The sequence below is a fragment of the Cupressus sempervirens genome, chromosome 4 (assembly GCF_028749045.1).
Source record: "Cupressus sempervirens isolate cs-2001-9-10 chromosome 4, ASM2874904v1, whole genome shotgun sequence".
NCBI classification, from domain to species: Eukaryota; Viridiplantae; Streptophyta; class Pinopsida; order Cupressales; family Cupressaceae; genus Cupressus; species Cupressus sempervirens.
In genome coordinates, this window is record NC_143121.1 from 519,457,210 (window position 1) to 519,476,640 (window position 19,431).

A 19,431-nucleotide genomic window follows, 5' to 3' on the forward strand; every position below is an offset into this window, starting at 1 on the left:
GTGTTGAGATAAGGAGACAAAAGTATTTTGAAAAGTCAAAAGATTCCACTTGTTGAAAATTGCACTTTTAAGTGGGCGAGATTTTCTTTTTACTTTTATTTTAAAATGTCTTTTCATGTGCAATTATGATAAAAGAAATTTAATTATTTAATTAAAACAGGACATGTTCTTTTAATTAAATAAAAATAAAATAAATTGGTCAAACTTTAGGATATAATCAAATAAATGATTATGTGATGATTTAGTCAAGGATCAATGATTTTTAATTATGTAAAACTGTAGTGTATAATAATGGTCTAGTATATATATATTTAAAGTATTCAAAAGATAGTTTATAATTTACTAGACCAAAACCGAATGATTACAACAAACTTAAATTTATAGTCGCTAATATCTCCTCCCCATCACCCTATCCATCTATTTATACTAGTTGAAAAAATATTAATTTAATACATACAATTCTAATTTACTTGTGCCAAATTTATTTTCCTTTCATCTTTTTTAATCTATTTTAATACAATATTTTTCCCCTAACAAATATCATTTTCTAAATTCGAGAGTACTTTAAAAAAAAAAAAATTAATCAAAGTTTTCCTAATTGACCATTCGCATACCTTGAAAGTACCCATATTACTAAGGTACTAGAGTACCCATATTACTAATGCCGATTTATTCTTTCTTATAATTGTGCTTTTCATGACGACTAGATCTTAAATGACCATCTCCATAATTAAATTTTACAACGACATCCATATATACAAACATATTTCTATTAAAAATTAAAAAAGTAGTAAAAATACTTCATACATGTGATTCTTAAACATATTTCTATTAAAAATTAAAAAAATAGTAAAAATACTTCATACATGTGATTCTTACAATTAAATTAAACCGATATCAAATGGCCATAGCTATCCGACATAATCTTAAAAAGTTCTGAGCGTCCTTTTATATAAGCTATGCATGTTAGGGTACTGTTTCGACATTTCCATTTATATTCAATTTGAACAAGAAACTGAGTGCAAGGGAGGTGAAAGGGCCGACATGGAGAAGGTGCATTTGTACGTGGATCGATTGTCCCAGCCATCACGAGCTATCGTCATATTCTGCATGTATGTACAAATCGAACCTCCTTTTCCTTCCATTCTTTGGTTAATCTTACGTACTTAGTTGGATTCTCCATACGAGTCTTGAAATTCCAAAAGTTTCCAGGAATGAAGATATTGCAGAGCTAAGTGAATGTTTTTATCTCTAGAAGACAGTGTGTATCTTTACTTTAATTTTTAAATTTTGATCTTTTTACTTTTAGTAATGGTCTCTTATTGGCGAGTGAGTTTTGGATACGAAATCCTAGTGTCCTCAAGATATAAATTTAGGTTCAATGGACACGGTAATGCTCACACAGTTTCACAATAATATGTTTATCGAAAAACTATTCATACAAACTTGCGCATAAAATATCGATCCGATAATAATACGCGCAATTGAAATCTACGAAGAGCAAATTATCAATAACAAGGATGTCACACAAGCAAGAGAGATGAGTAATATACTATACACATGGAGAAAACAAGATGGCGAAACGGTCGAAGAGTATTACACACTAAAAGATGTTTTGGCGAGGACCGTAGTTACTAGGATAGAAAAGTCCATTCATTTGGTAGGCTAAAAGAGTTGGAAATCCGGAATTTGAAAAACAAAAACAAAAAACTAAAGTAAAATCTCCCGAGAAATTGAAAAGTCTAGACCAAATTTGTCAAATACTGGCGGTTCAAAAAATCCAGATCCAGTCAGAATTGAACCAAGTGCATGATTTGGTAGCTATTTTGTGGACCACCCTAAAATCATGATAAAAATGAAGTGCCGTATCCTGAGTATTAGAACCCATGGAGTCTAGTAAGTCTAAATATAAGTCAAAACTGGAGAAGAAATCGATATATTAGTATTGTTAATGCGATTACTAAAGAGTGGAATCTTTGCTTGACCAACTTGAAGCTCTGTTAGCGAAAGTCCATATACTGTTTATATAAAGAGTTCAAAGTTGATGGGTTTCACTTGTTGTGCGAGCAAAAGCCTAAACTCAGAGTACATTAAATGTAACAGCACAAATTAGTTTTAAAGATGTAACAGAAATAATTGAGGTGAAATAACAGAATATAAAAAAGACACAGATTTACATGGTAAAACCTTGACAGCATGCCTAGGAAACATCCATAGGGCAAGGTATCTGTATTCTTATAGCTCAGAGGAAAAACATCAATCTTCACAGCCGCCGCTGTCACAATTATGATTACAATAACTTTACCTTCAAGGCAACACAGGTATATAAAATATCTTTAAGATGACAAACAACATTAAACATAGAGAAAACAAGTTTTATTCTTTTAAAGAAATTAGGAATTTCCTCTCAAGAAAAAAAGTGTTATTCTAAAATAGAAGATTAGATTTGTTTGATTGTTTACTTTTCTATTGTTGTCATTATCCAACAATTTCCACCTTGACAACAATTTACCTAATATCCCCTATGCCCATTCATCATCTTTTTTGCTAGCCAAATAGAGCCAAACTCCACCTCAACTTCTCTATGAGTATTTGTTTAATAAGCATATCTGTGCTTTTGTTCTGATGTATGAATTTTGTCAAGGGTTGCTCCACTCTATCAATAACTTGTCTTACAAAATGGTACTTAGTTTTAATAGCCTTAGTCCTATTGTAATAAGTAGGTTTTTTAGTCACATGGATAGATAGCACTTGGACTCTCACAAAAATCAGTCACTTTTTCTCACACTTTTCCAATCACACCCAAAAGACCCTTAAACCAATTGCCTCTTTGCATGCATGTGAGTCAGCCATATACTTTACCTCAGCTGTGGGTAAGGCATGATTTCTTGAAGCTTTGATATCCAACAAATATCACTTCTTGCATTAAAGGCATTGCCTTAAGTAGATCTTCTTTTGTCCAAATCACTTGCGAAATCAAATTCAGCATAACTACACTCTAAATCACTGCAACCATCATAGGTGATACAATAATCACTCGTGCCTCTAGTAAATCAAATCACCCATTTTACTGCTACCCAATGTCCTTTACATGGATTTTCCATGTATCTACTAATTGTAATGGTAATTGCATGATTGATTAATAAAAAGATGAAGTACATATATAGCCAATCACAAAGATAATGTTTCCATAACAAACGATCATAAACTGAAGAAAATCAAAACATTCTATTTTAACAACAATTCATCAGAAAATACTAAATGACCATTAATTAATAACTAAAATATTACTTTAATGCCCTCCCTTAATGGCCATCCTCTCAACTACAACAAGTTGCACCTCAAATTTTACAAATTTGTTCTGTCAGAGACTTGGTGAGAATGTCTGCAATCTGATTCTCAATTGGAACATATGACAACTGTACTAATCCATCTTCGACAAGCTTGCAGATGAAAAGTGTAATATCCCTATCCAAATCTGATTGAAACTTGCTATATTTGCTTTTAAAAATTTTGTCAAACACTTGTACAACAGAGGGATATATGACTTATTTTATTTTCAGTTTGTTTTCAGAATAAGAAAGATGACTTCTAATATCATAGGATGACTGAAAAATGACTTCTTTTCCGCTTAGTCTACACCTAACATGAAATGCAGCTCTTTTTTTGTTTTTTCTTGATGCAATATATGACATCTATTCAATGCAAATTAACACTTACAGCCAAGTGACATTATGTCAAACAGTTGGCATGCAAACTAACATTATATTTCAAACTTCAAATTGATTTTTTGCTGATATAAAAATTCTGATATAAAATCAGGTTACAATGCCTTCAACAATCTAACTAGACTGTCCATACAGAACCATGTAGATGTATTTTTAGATAATGCATAAACATGAAGATAAAATGAAGGGAACCTGAGATTGGTAGGCAGCTTTAAAACTGATCAGAATTTGTCGTGCACTGTAGCGGTATTGTTCACAACATTGTAGCAATACTATTCATGACCATTGTAGCGATAACACTATTCAAGATTCCTGTAGCGATGACACTATTCACGATTCTTGTAGCGATGACACTGTTCATGATTCCTGTAGCGATGGCACTGTAGCAGATGGGTATAAACTTCCTAATATGTCTCCAAATTAGCTGCTTAACTCCTTCCAAAGTGCAGATAAAATGAGGGCATCGAATGACCCTTAAATCTAAAGTGTATCTTCTTCATGAATTGCTGCAAAAACTCAGGAAGCTTCAATGAAATGACTGAAATATCACCTCTAGCAAATGCAACAATATCAGCTGATAGTTTCATAGCCTCAAAGTTGCCAATCAAAGAGAATTATCGTTCTCAATTATTGAAATGTCCTGTAGAAACCTTTGGCTCCACAAGTGCACAAGCAAATGTCAATATCAAATCTGGATACCCTACAATGAGGCTTTCTCTCCTCTATTTATTCTATTGCTTCACCCCTTCTAGAAGAACATAAAATATTATTTTATTGCACTTTTCTAGAAGCTTCCTCCTTTCCAACAATAATTAGTTGTGCTTCTAGAAGATTCCCTTTTCCATATAATATAATATTATTTTAGTGACTTATGATTTAATATTTATTTTAGTCACTTTTTAATTAAATTAATTAAATATAAAGTCACCTTTTAAATTTAAAATTATTTAATGACTTTATAAGAAATTAATTTAATTATTTCACCTTATTTCTCCACTTAGCCTTTAAAGAATGAAAGGCTAAGAACTCCATTGAGAGGCTAAAAAGATGGGGACATTATAGTCCGCCCCTTTGGAAATTGCTTGTCCCCAAGCAATCTCAACTATGGATGTTGTAGAATCTCTTCACTCTCCCATGTAGCATCCTCAATAGGTAGGTCCTTCCATTTAATCAAATATTCTCTAATGACACGGCTTCTCAACTGCTTCTCTCTAAAATCTAATATAGCCTTTGGTATCAAAATCAACTTACCCTCATCATCTAAGGGTGATAGAACCGCAGTAGGAACCACATGATGTCCCAATGCCTTCTTGAGGCGTGATACATGGAAAATATTGTGCACTTTGTTGTCCATTGGCAACTCTAGCTCGTAAGCCACCTCACCCACACACCTAATGACCCGCAAGGGTCCATAGTATCGTGGTTTGAGCTTCTCTGCACCACTCTTCTTGAGAGTAGACTGTCTATAGGGCTACAACATCAAATAAACCATGTCCCCAACCTCAAAAGAGCGTTTTACTCTCTTCTGATCTGCATACTGTTTTTGCTGGTTTTGTGCCTTCCGGATGTTTTCACGAAGAGCCCTCATGATATCCTGATTTTCTTGTAACATGTCTCTAGCACCAGGCACTCTACTATCACTCATCAACAAATCAAGAAAGCTAGGAGCCTCATAACCATACAAGACCATGAATGGTGTCATCTGAATAGAAATATGGTAAGTGGTATTGTAGCAGTACTCGCAAAGGTATATCCACTTAACTCAACCTTTTTGTTGCCCAACAATATAATTTCTGAGGTACTCTTCCACCCATTTGTTGACTATCTCCGTCTGTCCATCTGTCTGAGGGTGGTAACTAGTACTTGGAGAAAGCTCGGTCCCACACAATCTAAAAAGCTCTTGCCAAAAATTGCTCATAAACCGACTGTCTCGGTCACTAACAATGTTTTGTGGTAATCCATGCAATCTAAACACCTCACGAAAAAATAGTTCAGCAACTTGTGTGGCTGAATATGAAATAGTGATCGGAAAGAAATGTGCAAACTTGGTCAAGCGATCAACCACCACATATACGCAATCCTTACCTTGCGCTTTTGGCAACCCTGTGATGAAGTCCATGGATATACATTCCCACTTCCTGTCTAGAATTGGAAGTGGCTGTAATAAACCAGCAGGATATGTATGGTCTTGTTTGTTTTGCTGACAAACAACACACTCCCTAACATATTGTAGAACATCAGATTTTAGTCCTTTCCAAGTGAACCTCTCCCGAACCTGTTGATAGGTTTTGAAATACTCGGGATGGCCTACCAATGGTTAATCACGAAAGGAACTCAATACTATGTTCTTTACTTTTGATCCTGGAGTCAAGAAGATCCTCCCCTTGTAAATGATAAGATCATTCACCACCGTATACCTATCATCCTGCAGTGACCCATCAATAATACCTGAAGCCCAAGAATCCTTAGCATATTCTGCCACAATCAAATGACTCCAATCCTCTGAAACCTCAGCCATAGAGCTCAAATGTGGTTTGTGAGACAAGGCATCAACGACTATATTCTGTGAACCTTTGACAAAAGAAATGTCAGTCATAAGATTGCAACTTGATTACCCACTTCTGCTGACGGTCATTAAGATCCCACTGTCGAAGGAAATGTCTCAAGCTATTATGGTTTGTTTTTACAACGAACTTACTACCCACTAAGTACTGCCTAAACTTGGCCAATGCATGCATAATGGCCAACATTTCCTTGTCATATATACTGTAGCTCCTCTCAGGACCTCTCAGCTTCTTGCTCTCATATGCAATTGGATGTTTGTCTTGCATAAGGACAACTCCAATCCCCTCACCCCAAGCGTCACATTGCAACATAAAGGGTTTAGTGAAATTAGGTAATGCAAGCACTGGGCAAGTAGTCATAAGTCGTTTGAACATCTCAAAGCATTCCTGTGTCTCACGAGTCCAAACAAAAGCCCCTTGGTCAAATCTGTAAGTGGTGCTGCATGGCAAGAATACCCATTGAAAAATCCACAATAGAATCCACATAAGCCCAAAAATCCTCTAAGTTGGGTTAGATTCGTCGAAGTAGGCCACTCAACAATTGCCTTGACCTTATCCGGATCCATCCGAACTCCTTCTGCACTAATGATGTGACCCAAATATAATAATTTTGTCATGCCCAAGTCACATTTAGATTCCTTGGCATATAGAGATTCGTTACCAAGAATACCCAAAACTATGTCAAGATGTGCAAGATGCTCTTCCCATGTCCTGCTATAAACCAAAATATCATCAAAGAAGACTAACACAAATCGCCTCAACTGTGAATGTAATACCCTATTCATAGTAGACTGGAATGTAGCAGGGGCATTGGTTAGTCCAAATGGCATAACCACAAATTCAAAATGTCCACAATGGCAACGAAAAGCTGTCTTCTCAATATCTTCTTCCTCACACAAATTTGGTGGTAACCCGATCTCAAATCAATTTTGGAGAAGTACTTGACACCATTCAATTCATCAATCAACTCATCAATCCTTGGAATGGGATATTTGTTCTTGATTGTTCTCTTGTTAAGCATTCTATAATCAATACGCATCCTTAGAGTACCATCCTTCTTTTTAACCAATACCACTGATGAAGCAAAAGGTGACTTACTTGGTCTAATATGCCCCATAGCTAGAAACGCTTTGATAGTTTTTTCTATCTCATCTTTTTGCCGCTTAGGGTGCCTGTAGGGAGTGACTATCACGGGCTTAGCACCCTCCTCCCATTCGATGATGTGCTCTATCCCTCTATCTGGAGGTCTACTGGGTGGAATCTCGCTAAAGACCTTATCATGCTTGATCCTCAACTCTTGTATATCAGGAGGATAAACAGGTTTTTGCTGCTCTTCCTGTGTTGGCTTCAAAACACAACCTGCTGCCCACTCAACCATGTCATGACACAAGAGATGTTCGATTTTCCTGAAAGAAAGTCTTGCAAGTGGTGTCTCTGAGTGCTTTCAACACATGAGTTTTTCCATCCATCTCAAATCTCATTTCCATCTCACGAAGGTTGAGGGTGAATATTCACGAAGGTTGAGGGTGAATATTCCTATGTCATGTAACCATGTCATTCCCAAGACCATATTTGTGTCTCCCATGTTCACCACATAAAAATCTGCCTTAAACTCATAATTATTCAAGCGCATGGGCAAATTTGAAATCATCTTGTCACACCTAAGAGTGTAAACATCAGCAACCTTAACTTGAATTCCCTCAAACTCCTCAGTGTGTATACCACGCCTCTCAACAAGCCTAGCATCAATGAAATTGTGTGTCGCACCTGTATCAAGAAGGGTAATAATCTTTTGACTAGCAAGAACCCCTCGCATCCTAAAAGCCCCTTCTTGCTGAATACTTGTGAGATGAGCCTCTTTAAGCTTCACTTCTTCCTCTAATTCTTCATCATGTTCTGATTTTTCTAATTCTAAATCATTAATTTCAGATTGCTGGTCTGAATCAGAATCTTCAATTAGTGCCCACATTGCACAATTTGACTTCCCTTTAGGTTTCATAGGGTAGTCTTGGTTAATATCATATGGTCCCTTACAATAGAAGCATAATTTCCTCTTTCTTAAATCATTAAGAGTCTCACGGTCAAGCGGAAAAGTAGACTTATCTTTAGCTTCGTCCTCCTTCTTAGGAAACTTCTTGTTGTCACAATTGGAAAATGTTCTCTTTGATGTAAATTTGCTGGTACGGGCAGCGAACTCCATGCTTCGTGCCTTCTTCATTACTTCCTGTAGTGAGGGAGGATTGAAAGCTTTCAACCAACCCTTAAATGGCTCCATCAATCCTTCCATGAATAAGACCACCAATCTTCTTTCACTGATGTTAGGAACCATGATCGATAATTGTTGGAAGTCATTCACATAAGCATCAAGGGAACCATGCTGTTTTAGTTGTGCCAATTCATGGAAACTCACCTCAGGATCTTTGACATCAAACCTTTCAATCAGCCTGTTGGTAAACTCCTCATATGTAGTGATAAGGTTGTGTCCAAGAGTGACTAACCCATGATACCGCCACTCGTGAGCAGCTCCTTCAAGATGTAGTGTGGCAAATCTTATGGCATCCTCTTCAAGCATTGGTCTCAAAGAAAGATAATTATCAAGCTTTTGAACTCAAGACCTAGCTGTGCATTTGTTACTTCCATCATAGTAAGGCATGAAAATCTTAACAAGTGTTTGTTGATAGTCATTTTTTGGAGCATAGTGATCATTCCTTCCTCCTCTCCTATTTCTTTGCTTCATGAATTGATCAAATGTCCATATTTCTCTCATATCAGGAGGGAGAGTGGTATACTCCAAGTAGGCCTGTCTAGCTTCGTCTTCAAAAGAAACAGCTGGAGCAGCACGTGGTTGTTCTTCTCTTGGTGTAAAGGTGGGAAAAAGAGGCCTAGAGGCTAATCCTCTAGTGTCTTCAGCGCGATGTATAGACCTTTCCTCATTAACTCCACTATGTTCAGTTGTGTTTTGATTTTGAGTGACTTGCTGATCCATTTTTGCTAATAAGCGTGACATCATATCAAGCATGGTATCAAATTTCCTTTCACCTCTTGCATCCCTATTTTCTTCTTCTGCCATATTTTGAATTGTTTTGCCGATATCTCTTTCTCTTAATGCTTCTGAGAATGTATCCCCTTCAACCTGAGGATTCTGATATTGTTGTCTCTGTTGTTCCCTGCTATAATATCTGATTTCTCTCTCACTCATCTGCTATTTGACTGATCACAAGATGGTAGGATGAAAGCTCTGATACCACTGTAATATCCTTGTCCAAATCTGATTGAAACTTGCTATATTTGCTTTTAGAAATTTTGTCAAACACTTGTACAACAGAGGGATATATGACTGATTTTATTTTCAGTTTGTTTTCAGAATAAGAAAGATGATTTCTAATATCATAGGATGATTGAAAAATGACTTCTCTTCCGCTTAGTCTACACCTAACATGAAATGCAACTCTTTTTTTTTTTCTTGATGCAATATATGACATCTATTCAATGCAAATTAACACTTACAGCCAAGTGACATTATGTCAAATAGTTGGCATGCAAACTAACATTATATTTCAAACTTCAAATTGATTTTTTGCTGATATAAAAATTCTGATATAAAATTAGGTTACAATGCCTTCAACAATCTATTAAGACTGTTCATACAGAACCATGTAGATGTATTTTCAGATAATGCATAAACATGAAGATAAAATGAAGGGAACTTGAGATTGGTAGACAGCTTTAAAACTAATCAGAATTTGTCATGGATTGTAGTGGTATTGTTCACAGCATTGTAGCAATACTATTCATGACCACTGTAGTGATAACACTATCCACGATTCCTGTAGTGATGACATTGTTCACGATTCCTGTAGCGATGGCATTGTAGCAGATGGGTATAAACTTCCTAATATGCCTCCAAATTAGCTGCCTAACTCCTTCCAAAGTGCAGATAAAATGAGGGCATTGAATGACCCTTAAATTTGAACTGCATCTTCTTCATGAATTGCTGCAAAAATTCCATAAGCTTCAATGAGATGACTGAAATATCACTTCCAGCAAATGCAACAATATCAGCTGATAATTTCACAGCCTCAAAGTTGCCAATCAAAGAGAATTATCGCTCTCAATGACTGAAATGTCCTGCAGAAACCTTTGGCTCCACAAGTGCACAAACAAATGTCAATATCAAATTTGGATGCTCTACAATGAGACTCTCTCTCCTCTATTTATTCTATTCCTTCACCTCTTCTAGAAGAACATAAAATATTATTTTATTGCACTTTTTTAGAAGCTTCCTCCTTTCAACAATAACTAGTTGTGCTTCTAGAAGATTCCCTTTTCCATATAATATAATATTATTTTAGTGACTTATGATTTAATATTTATTTTAGTCACTTTTTAATTAAATTAATTAAATATAAAATCACCTTTTAATTTTTAAATTATTTAATGACTTTATAAGAAATTAATTTAATTATTTCGCCTTATTTCTCTACTTGGCCTTCAAAGAATGAAAGGCTAAGAACTCCATTGAGAGGCTAAAAAGATGGGGACATTACAAAAAGGTGATAAAGCTAAACATGTGTGGTTTGCTCGTGGATGGCTTTTTTGGCAAGTTTCAACACCCCTTGATTATCATAGAACAAGAGAAAAAGACCAGCTTGATTATCTAGTAGACTCTTGGCATACTTTGACTAAGAAATAAAAACGTGACCATCTAGCTGCCAATTCTTTGCACCAAGACAATAAATAGATTAGTCGCAATTCTATCATATCAAATGATTGGCACAAATTCTATTTTATTCGCTTGATCAAATGTGCTGCACTATCAGTGATGATCAGGTCATCAACATAGAATGCAAGAAGGATAACACTACTAGTATTCTTAACATACAGATTGGGATTGGAAGGACTCCTCTGAAAGACTTGTTCGACTAATGACTTATCAATTTATACCTACCAAGCCTGCAGAACTTGTTTGAGCCAATAGAGTGCTTTTACCAGTCTGTATGATTGGTGTTCTTTACCGACAACCTTAAAACTTGGAGGTTTCATCATATAGGCTTCTTCTTACAATCCACCAGCGAGGAATGCACTCTTGATGTCCATTTGATGGACTTCCTATTCAAATTGGGTTGAAATAGCGAGAATAAGCCAAATGGTGCTCATTTTGGTTGTGAGAGTAAATATCTTCTCATAGTTGATACCCTCTTTCCGTGAGAACCCTTTGGCTACCAACCAAGCCTTGTACTAGTCAATAGTTTCATTAGCCTTATACTTGATTTTATACATCCATTTGTAGCCAATGGGTTTATTCCTAGGTGGAAGATCGGACATAACCTGTGTTCTTCAAAAAACTATGGTGTTCACCTTCTGTAGCCTGTTCCCACTCAGGTATTCGTTTAGTCTGTAATTATGTCCGAGGCTCATAAACACTATGAAAGTTGGCATACGAGCAAAGTTGACCATGTTTTTTTGCTTACTCTTGTGTCTAATTGATCTATCCTCAATAAGCTCATCATCATGAAGATCACCAATGCTCTTGACCTACTACTTGGGTTGGAGAGTAGCACCTTCAACATCAAATTGGGTGCTTGGAACAAAGTCATTTGAATGTGGATCAAAAGTTTCTGGAGGAAATTTGAGTGGTACAATGTCATGCTTGGGAGACTCCACAACTTTAGAGTCAATGTTATTTGAATCCCTTCCATTAGGTGGACCTAGGGGGAGATAAACACCCAAATCCTTAGCCTTCAGAGGCTGATCTTTAGGGCTCAAAACAAGAGAAGAGAGTTGAATGGGTCTTCGTTCTTCATCAAGTACAACATCACAACAAAATATGAGACGATCAATGTCTACATCAATCAAACGATAAGATTTATGGTCATCATTGTAGCCTATGACCATCACTTTTTGGCTGGTTGAATTTAGTTTTGTGCACTTGGCATTTGAAATTTAAACATACGCAATAGAGTCAAAGACCTTCAAATGATTGATTTTGGGCTTCCTTCCAAATCGAGCTTCCCCTAAGTTCTTAACAACTTGTGTGGGAGATCGATTTAGAAGATAGACTGTAATGTAAATCGCTTAGGCCCCAAATTTCTTTGGAACATTTCTATGCTCCATCATAGAGAGGGCCATCACGGTGCTTGTGCATTTTCTATGCACAACAACACCATTCTGTTGAGGGGTGCAAGGTGTTGTAAAATGACACTTAATTCCATGTGTGGCATAGGAATTGGAGAAATTAGAAGAACAAAATTCACCCTCCTTGTTTGACCTAAGAGTGACTTAGATAGCTCGACTCTATTTCCACTAAGGTCTTAAACTCTTGAAATATGATAAACACCTTTTATTTGTTTTTAAGGGAAAACATTCACATTTTTCTATTGAAATCATTGACAAATAATAGAAAATACTTGGATTTAGTGACTGAGGGAGTGTTCATTGGTCCATAAACATCTTTATGAACTAGTTGCATGACCTTGGATGCTTGCCAAGAGACCCATCTAAGAAAGGGTTTTGATGTTGTTTTCTTGAGTGGCAAGCTCTACAAACTCATTGATTTCGTATTTGAATCTCTGGTAACCCAACAACTAGAATCTCTCAAACTAATTGAGGGAGAGTGCACTTTAAAGGTGCCTATACTATTGATGCCAAAAGCTGGTGATGGAAGAACTTTGGCTGCCATGACACGCTCCTCAGAATCATCAACATCTAAAAGTCTATAAAGACCATGATACTTAAGTCCAACAACAATTATACAAGTCACTCTATCAACAATGCTGCACTTGTGCAAATTAAAATGACATTTAGCTATGAAGAATGACACATAATTTGATTGACTAACAATAGATTGAGCTCCATACTTGGGATAAAGTATATATTGAGAAGTATCAAGTTTCTCCTATTAGATATGTTCTGAACTTTTACCCTTTCCAAAAGGTATACTCTTTGCCTTCTCCAAAGACTTTTGATTTAGTAAAAGCTATGCATTGTATAAACCAATCCTGATAATGTGTAAAGTGCCAAGAGGCGCCAAATTCAATATACCAAGCATACAATTTCACATGACGAGATGAGCATTTGGCTATAAACACATAGAAGGCAAGGTCCTTATGTTTAGAATGCTTGGCAACATGGGCCTTTTGCGAGATCCTCCCTGTCTAGGTTGCTTAGATGCTAGTAGTTTCTTGCAATTTTTCTTTATATGGCTATAGGACCATGACAAACTCTTCGGAGTTATGACTACCATGTTCTCTTCCATTGTGTGACCAGTAGCCTTTAGTTGGTCGCAAATGTCCTTTATCTTCATCAAATGCTCTTGCTGGGACAATTTTTCATCCTCCATGATTAAAAATAACCAGCTCTGGAGACAGAGTGGGTTTCATGGAGATTATTGACCTTCAAGTGTTTCCAAATTTTTGCGACTATCTTGACAAACAAAACTTTGGGCAACTAATCATCGGTGACCTATAATTTGCAAAGCAACATTGCTTCACGGTTGTGCTCATCATATTTGTCCTGACATTTTCTCATTGCCGTAGGTTGAGTTGTAGTGCCTAGAGGCTAGAACAACCTCATCAAGACATTGATACTCAAAGATAGTTAACATGCATCGTTTCCATGTGTTGTAGTTGTGACTGTTGAACTTCTGATTGTTTTCCAACATAATGTTGGTCAAAGAAGACATCACAAATACCATGGTCGAAGAAAGTCAGCCTTGTGCGGGCTCAAAGAATGAGGCAAAAGCTATTGATTAAATCATTGAATTAGCTATCACATATCCCAAGGCAGTGTTGTCCGGAACTTCGTATTTTCAAAATTGGGGCAACAGTATGAAAATTATTATAGTTTAAACTCTCTAAGGCAATTTATTGGTTGGATTGTGTATTTTTGGTTTTGTTTTTGTCCTAGTATTGTTGCTATTGAACTTTGCTTGTGTTGAGCTATCTTAGGCATCAATTAGAGTTGAATTTCAGGAGATATTGAGAAATTAATCAAAATGCAGGTGACGTTTTGAGCTTGTCTGCATGTCTTCGTAAGATATCACATAAGTGAGCTTTTTGTTGGTCTTTACATGACGTCTTGGGTATTATTTATATGCAATCTGAAATTAAAAATCCTCCGTACATATTTGTAAAAGAAAATGTGAACTTTTATAAAGATCTTAATGTGTTGGGGTTTTTTTTTAAGCCTTAATGCATATTTTCTCTTTAAAAGTTTAAGTGCTTGTAAATGTACATAAGAAACTTGTTGTGATCAAAAGGCAAAAACATTTAAAGGCAAGGAGGTGATATGTCAAAAATAGTCTTAAGGAATATCGCAATTATTCCCTTATTCTTTTTTGAGGTACTTCAATTTATTGACCATTTCGTATGCTTTTTAATTTTAACATTCCACACTTTTACCTTTGTACCAAGGGAAATTTATGCCTAAACATGCAAGAATGAAACACCACAACTAATTCCAAAACCATTCTATACCTTGGCATCTATTCCCAAATTTGGGTTGGGTGTCGAGAAAATAGGGTAGGTGGATAATTTTTTAGGTATGGGTCATTCCAAGGTCATGACAGGTCATGAAGGCCACAAATAGGGATATGGGACCTCAATGATGGAATGCATTATGGGTTTGGAGGAAAAACTAAGAACACCTAGAAATAAGAGCTAACCTCATTTTTTCACAAGATTGAAAGGATTGAAAGGATATAGGACCCTTGTTTGAATTTAGGTATTTATAGAGTTCCATATAAGGTTTTACCATAGAAAACACACTAAGGCAGACACAAAAAAATCCTTAAATTATACATAAATTAGGTGCTTACAATTTAGTACAATACAAATATTAATAATGTTAGATCTTGTAGCATATGGATTGACTGAGGTATGTTTATCCTTGCATGTTTCTAGTGGAGTCAATATCGAGAACATATCAAGACCTCGTATTCATTACCACATGAACTAGTTTCAGACTATAAATTAGTTTATTATGGAAAGAAATTGCACGTGGGTAGGAAAAAATTGCCTGTGGGTAGGATTTTTTTAAGAAAAAATGCAGGCACCCAAAAAAGTGGACATAGACCAAACCCAATCAGTAAGAGGAACATTTTGATGCAGGAAACATTAAAAAATGTTGATGAAAATCCCATGTCTTTGCACCAGAAACCCTCAGCTAACAAGAGTCATCACGTTGATTTTTCGAAACAAACACAAATTACAAGAAATAACAAAATGCCCATAAGTTTTTGCTTGGTACTATATAAAGGTAATTGCATAATTGATTAATAAAAAGACAAAGTACACATATAGGCAATTGCAAAGATGATGTTTCCATAAGAAAAATCGTAGACTAAAGTAGAGATAGAAACATTTTATTCTAACTATAATACACTAAAAACACTAAATGACCATTAATGAATGACTTAATATTACTTTTAGTAATGACAACATCAACGGCATGTGATATATCTGGTCTTGTACGTACCTTCAATGACACCCATTAAATTCCTACTACATTAGCATAGGGTACACGATATATAATCTTTTTCTTCTTTATTTTTAGGACATAAACTTAAAGAAAACTTAAAATGGGAAGCTAAAGGGATATTTATAAGTTTCACATTTTGCAGACCAAATCTTAAGATAACCAAAACTTACAATGTCCTCTTTCTCTATGCATAAGTATGCATTAAATTTGTTTTTCTACTCCTACATCCTTCATATCAAATGTCCTAGTCAATTGAGCCTTCAACTTATTAATTTCAGCCATGCTTTTACTTGCTACAAGCATTCATCACCTATTACACCAAGATAGTGAATAAACTATTTTTTGAATTTTTAAAGTAAACACAATGGTCATACTCACTTTTTGGTAAGTTCACACTCAACATGAAGGAATCAAACTTTTTGTACGATTGCTTGGCTTACTACTTCAAGCCATACAATGAGTTCTTGAGTTTGCAAACAAATTTTTGTTGTGAAAAATAAATAAAACCTTCTTGTTGTTCCATATATATCTCCTCATCCAAATCTCCATGTAAAAATGTTGTTTTAACATCAAGTCACTCCAACTCAAGATCAAGTAATGCAACTAATGCTAATATTATAGATCAAAATCTTTGTGAGAAGTGGTAGAGAACTATGCTTCTCGTGAGAAGTTGATGCCAAGAAGTTCTCAAATTATTAGCAAGAAGTTGAATACTTCTCTCGAGAAGTTGAAAAAATCTCACGGGCGACACTAGCAAAACTGGGACACCTAAAGAGTTACCATTTAGTGGCCCATTTTATATTTGCAGCCTTTGGAGCAGAGGAGAAGGGTTTGGTGGAGACAAATAGTCCTAGGCAGCCTCGTAGATCCATTGCAAGTGGATTCAAATTGATTTTTCATGCAAATCTGGATTCAAAGCAGTGTAGTTTTGCATCGGAATTGGATGACATTTAGCAGGAGGGCAATGAGAGCGAGGATACAAATGATGTGGAGTCATTGCTAGCGCCAACACCATCTACATCTAGGATGGATATCAAGTCACAACCACAACCACAACCATAGTTGATTGCTAGGGCTACACCCCCTCCCACTCCCACTATTGGGAAGGGGAAGAGGAAGATGTAGAATAGTTTCATATTGTACTTGACATTTGTATTTGCTTACCTTTTTACAAAGACAATTTTTAGTTTGCTTCAGAGTTCAGAGTCTCAGACTATGGCTGCTAACCATTGACATTCCATGCGAGGATGTGATTTTGTTACATATTGCATCTATATATATATATATCAGCTTTTTTGGTTTGTTTACTCATTTACCAACTCATTAAATGCATCTCCTTATGGAATTTTGCAAAAGCAAAATGTATTTCTAATTAAATTTAAGTCTATATATATATATATCAGCTTTTTTGGTTTGTTTACTCATTTACCAACTCATTAAATGCATCTCCTTATTGAATTTTGCAAAAGCAAAATGTATTTCTAATTAAATTTGAGTCATTTTAAAATTCTGGATATTTTCCGGAGAAGTTACCAATTAATCTCCGATATTCATTGAGTTCTTGTTTTTTTCGCCTCATTGATAAATGGAAGAGAATGAGATTTTGAACTATGGCTTATACACCTTGAAGAGAAACAAGATTAACAACTTGTAAATTTTTTTTGAAAATCAATGCCCTTCCTTTTGAGAATATCCTTGTACTACTAGTCTTGCCTTGTACCTTTTCAATTTTATTACCAAAGTCCTTCAGCTTGTAGACTTATTTCCAACCAACAATTTTCCCACCCTTTGGAACTTCTACTAATTTCAATGTTTTATTCTTCTCCAAGGTATTTATTTCTTCTTTTATTGCTCTTTTCCTCTTAGCATTTTCTGTGCCATCTATTGCTTCTTGATAACAAATTGGCTCCACATCATTAAAAAATCAAAGCAATACATGAAACTGCTCATCATACCTTTTTAGGAGGATTTTTTGATTTGTGTAGACCTCCTTAGGATTTTCTGCATTCACATCTTCATTTTTAGGAGCTATTTCTAGCTCCCTATTTTTTGTAGGTTGTTGGCAAAAGTGTGTTATGGCATCGGGATTAGTTAAGGTGTGTGTTAGTAACTGAAGGGTGTTCTGTTATGACGCGATGATTCAGTTGCACCCCTTTGGGATCTTTATGTACGTTCTCCGTTGGAGAGAGGATTTATTCAGTAATAGTCATTTCTATCTATCTTGTGTATTAGCGTAAGATGTACTTGAAGCATTAATGAAATACATATGTGGTTTTTGAAGCATTACACATCTTTTTGTGTCATGTCCTATATCTTGTTATTGTAGCATGCATTAATCCAGTTTAACTTGAAGCGGTTAACATTTGGCACCATTGCCTGCTTGAATCTGGAAAGAGTGACGTAGTGAATGATGTATACAGAATAAATGGGAATACTCGTACTAGAGAATATTAAAAGAACTAATGAAGATGGAGTGACTGAGTTGTTCAAACTGGAAGGCGAGCACACGCTCATGGAAAACTTCGTACACAGACAAGCCGTACGCGCAAAAGTTCCCTAGGACTCAGTTTGGGATGCTTTGAATGCGAGTCCCGTGGCAAATCGGCTTTTGCACCAGTTTTTTTGACTGTTTGCTCAAGCATTCCTTGCACATGCGAGGCAAAGTGAAGAAACGAAGAGGGAGCAACACCGGCAACAAACTGTAACATACCAATTTTCCTAATCAAGTTTCAATCTAGAAATAAACTGATTTCCTATTTCAATTCTTATGACTATGCATTCCATCAACGGTATAAACTGAAATTTGAAACTTCATAACATAATCTACGAGTTTACAAAATGAAATATTTAACTTCATAATCAGCTGAAAGTAAATATCAGATGTTCTTGAAAAGAAAAATCAATTTAAGATATTATTCAATGAAGACAATTATCTACTTTATCTATTCAATTGAAATTAAATAACAGATATGTAATTAAATTAAAACTATTTGCAAATAAAGAGCTTTCATCTTGAAACGAAATAACTAAATATTCAGAGGTTAAAAGAACATATAATATAATTTGTGAAACTTCTTTTACTTGTTGTCCATGCCCTGGCATTGGTGAGAGGAGAAGCATTGACATAGGCTTAACCTCCTAACCGCGGGCCATTACTTATCTCCACTTATTCTAAATTATTAGAACGACCCTCCCTACCCCGAGGTCGGGCTTGGGATGTTCATGAGTCCAGCCATCAGAGTATTCAGGTGGGTTGAAGTCCCAACAGTTATTCGACAAAATAATTGAAGCATCTGGACAATCAACAAAGATCACTTGTTCGGCAAATCTGCCTAATTCCACCCTGGCCAAGGATTTCAAAATGTGGGTCGACAAACGTGATCTCCACCACTTGGCTTGACAACATCCTTCATGAGTGGAACATACATGAGCTAATGCATTATTTATTTTATTATTTATTTAATTCTAATGTCATTCTTGTTTTGCAGGTACATCTACACCTCCTCACCATGTTCAGGCCATCAAGCCAGTGATTCCTTGGTGCCTTCAGATTACTTCACATAGAAGCTTTACCTTCTTCACCTTAGATTGGCATTTTCGCCTGGTGAATTCCTTGGTGTACTGATTTCATATCTCATTTTCAGTTACTTGTTTTATATTAG

At 35.7% G+C, this 19,431-nt stretch overlaps 1 protein-coding gene across 1 annotated transcript in view; it reads left to right on the forward strand.

Annotated features, from left to right (window-relative positions):
- The first annotated feature begins 893 nt into the window (after positions 1 to 893).
- The window catches only part of GSTT1 (glutathione S-transferase THETA 1), a 223,639-nt gene continuing 205,101 nt past the window's right edge, over positions 894 to 19,431 (forward strand). The window contains exon 1 of the mRNA XM_089825757.1: positions 894 to 1,112. Coding sequence (XP_089681883.1) covers positions 964 to 1,112 — 149 coding nt within the window. The 5' untranslated portion in view covers positions 894 to 963. The remainder of the gene's footprint in view (positions 1,113 to 19,431) is intronic.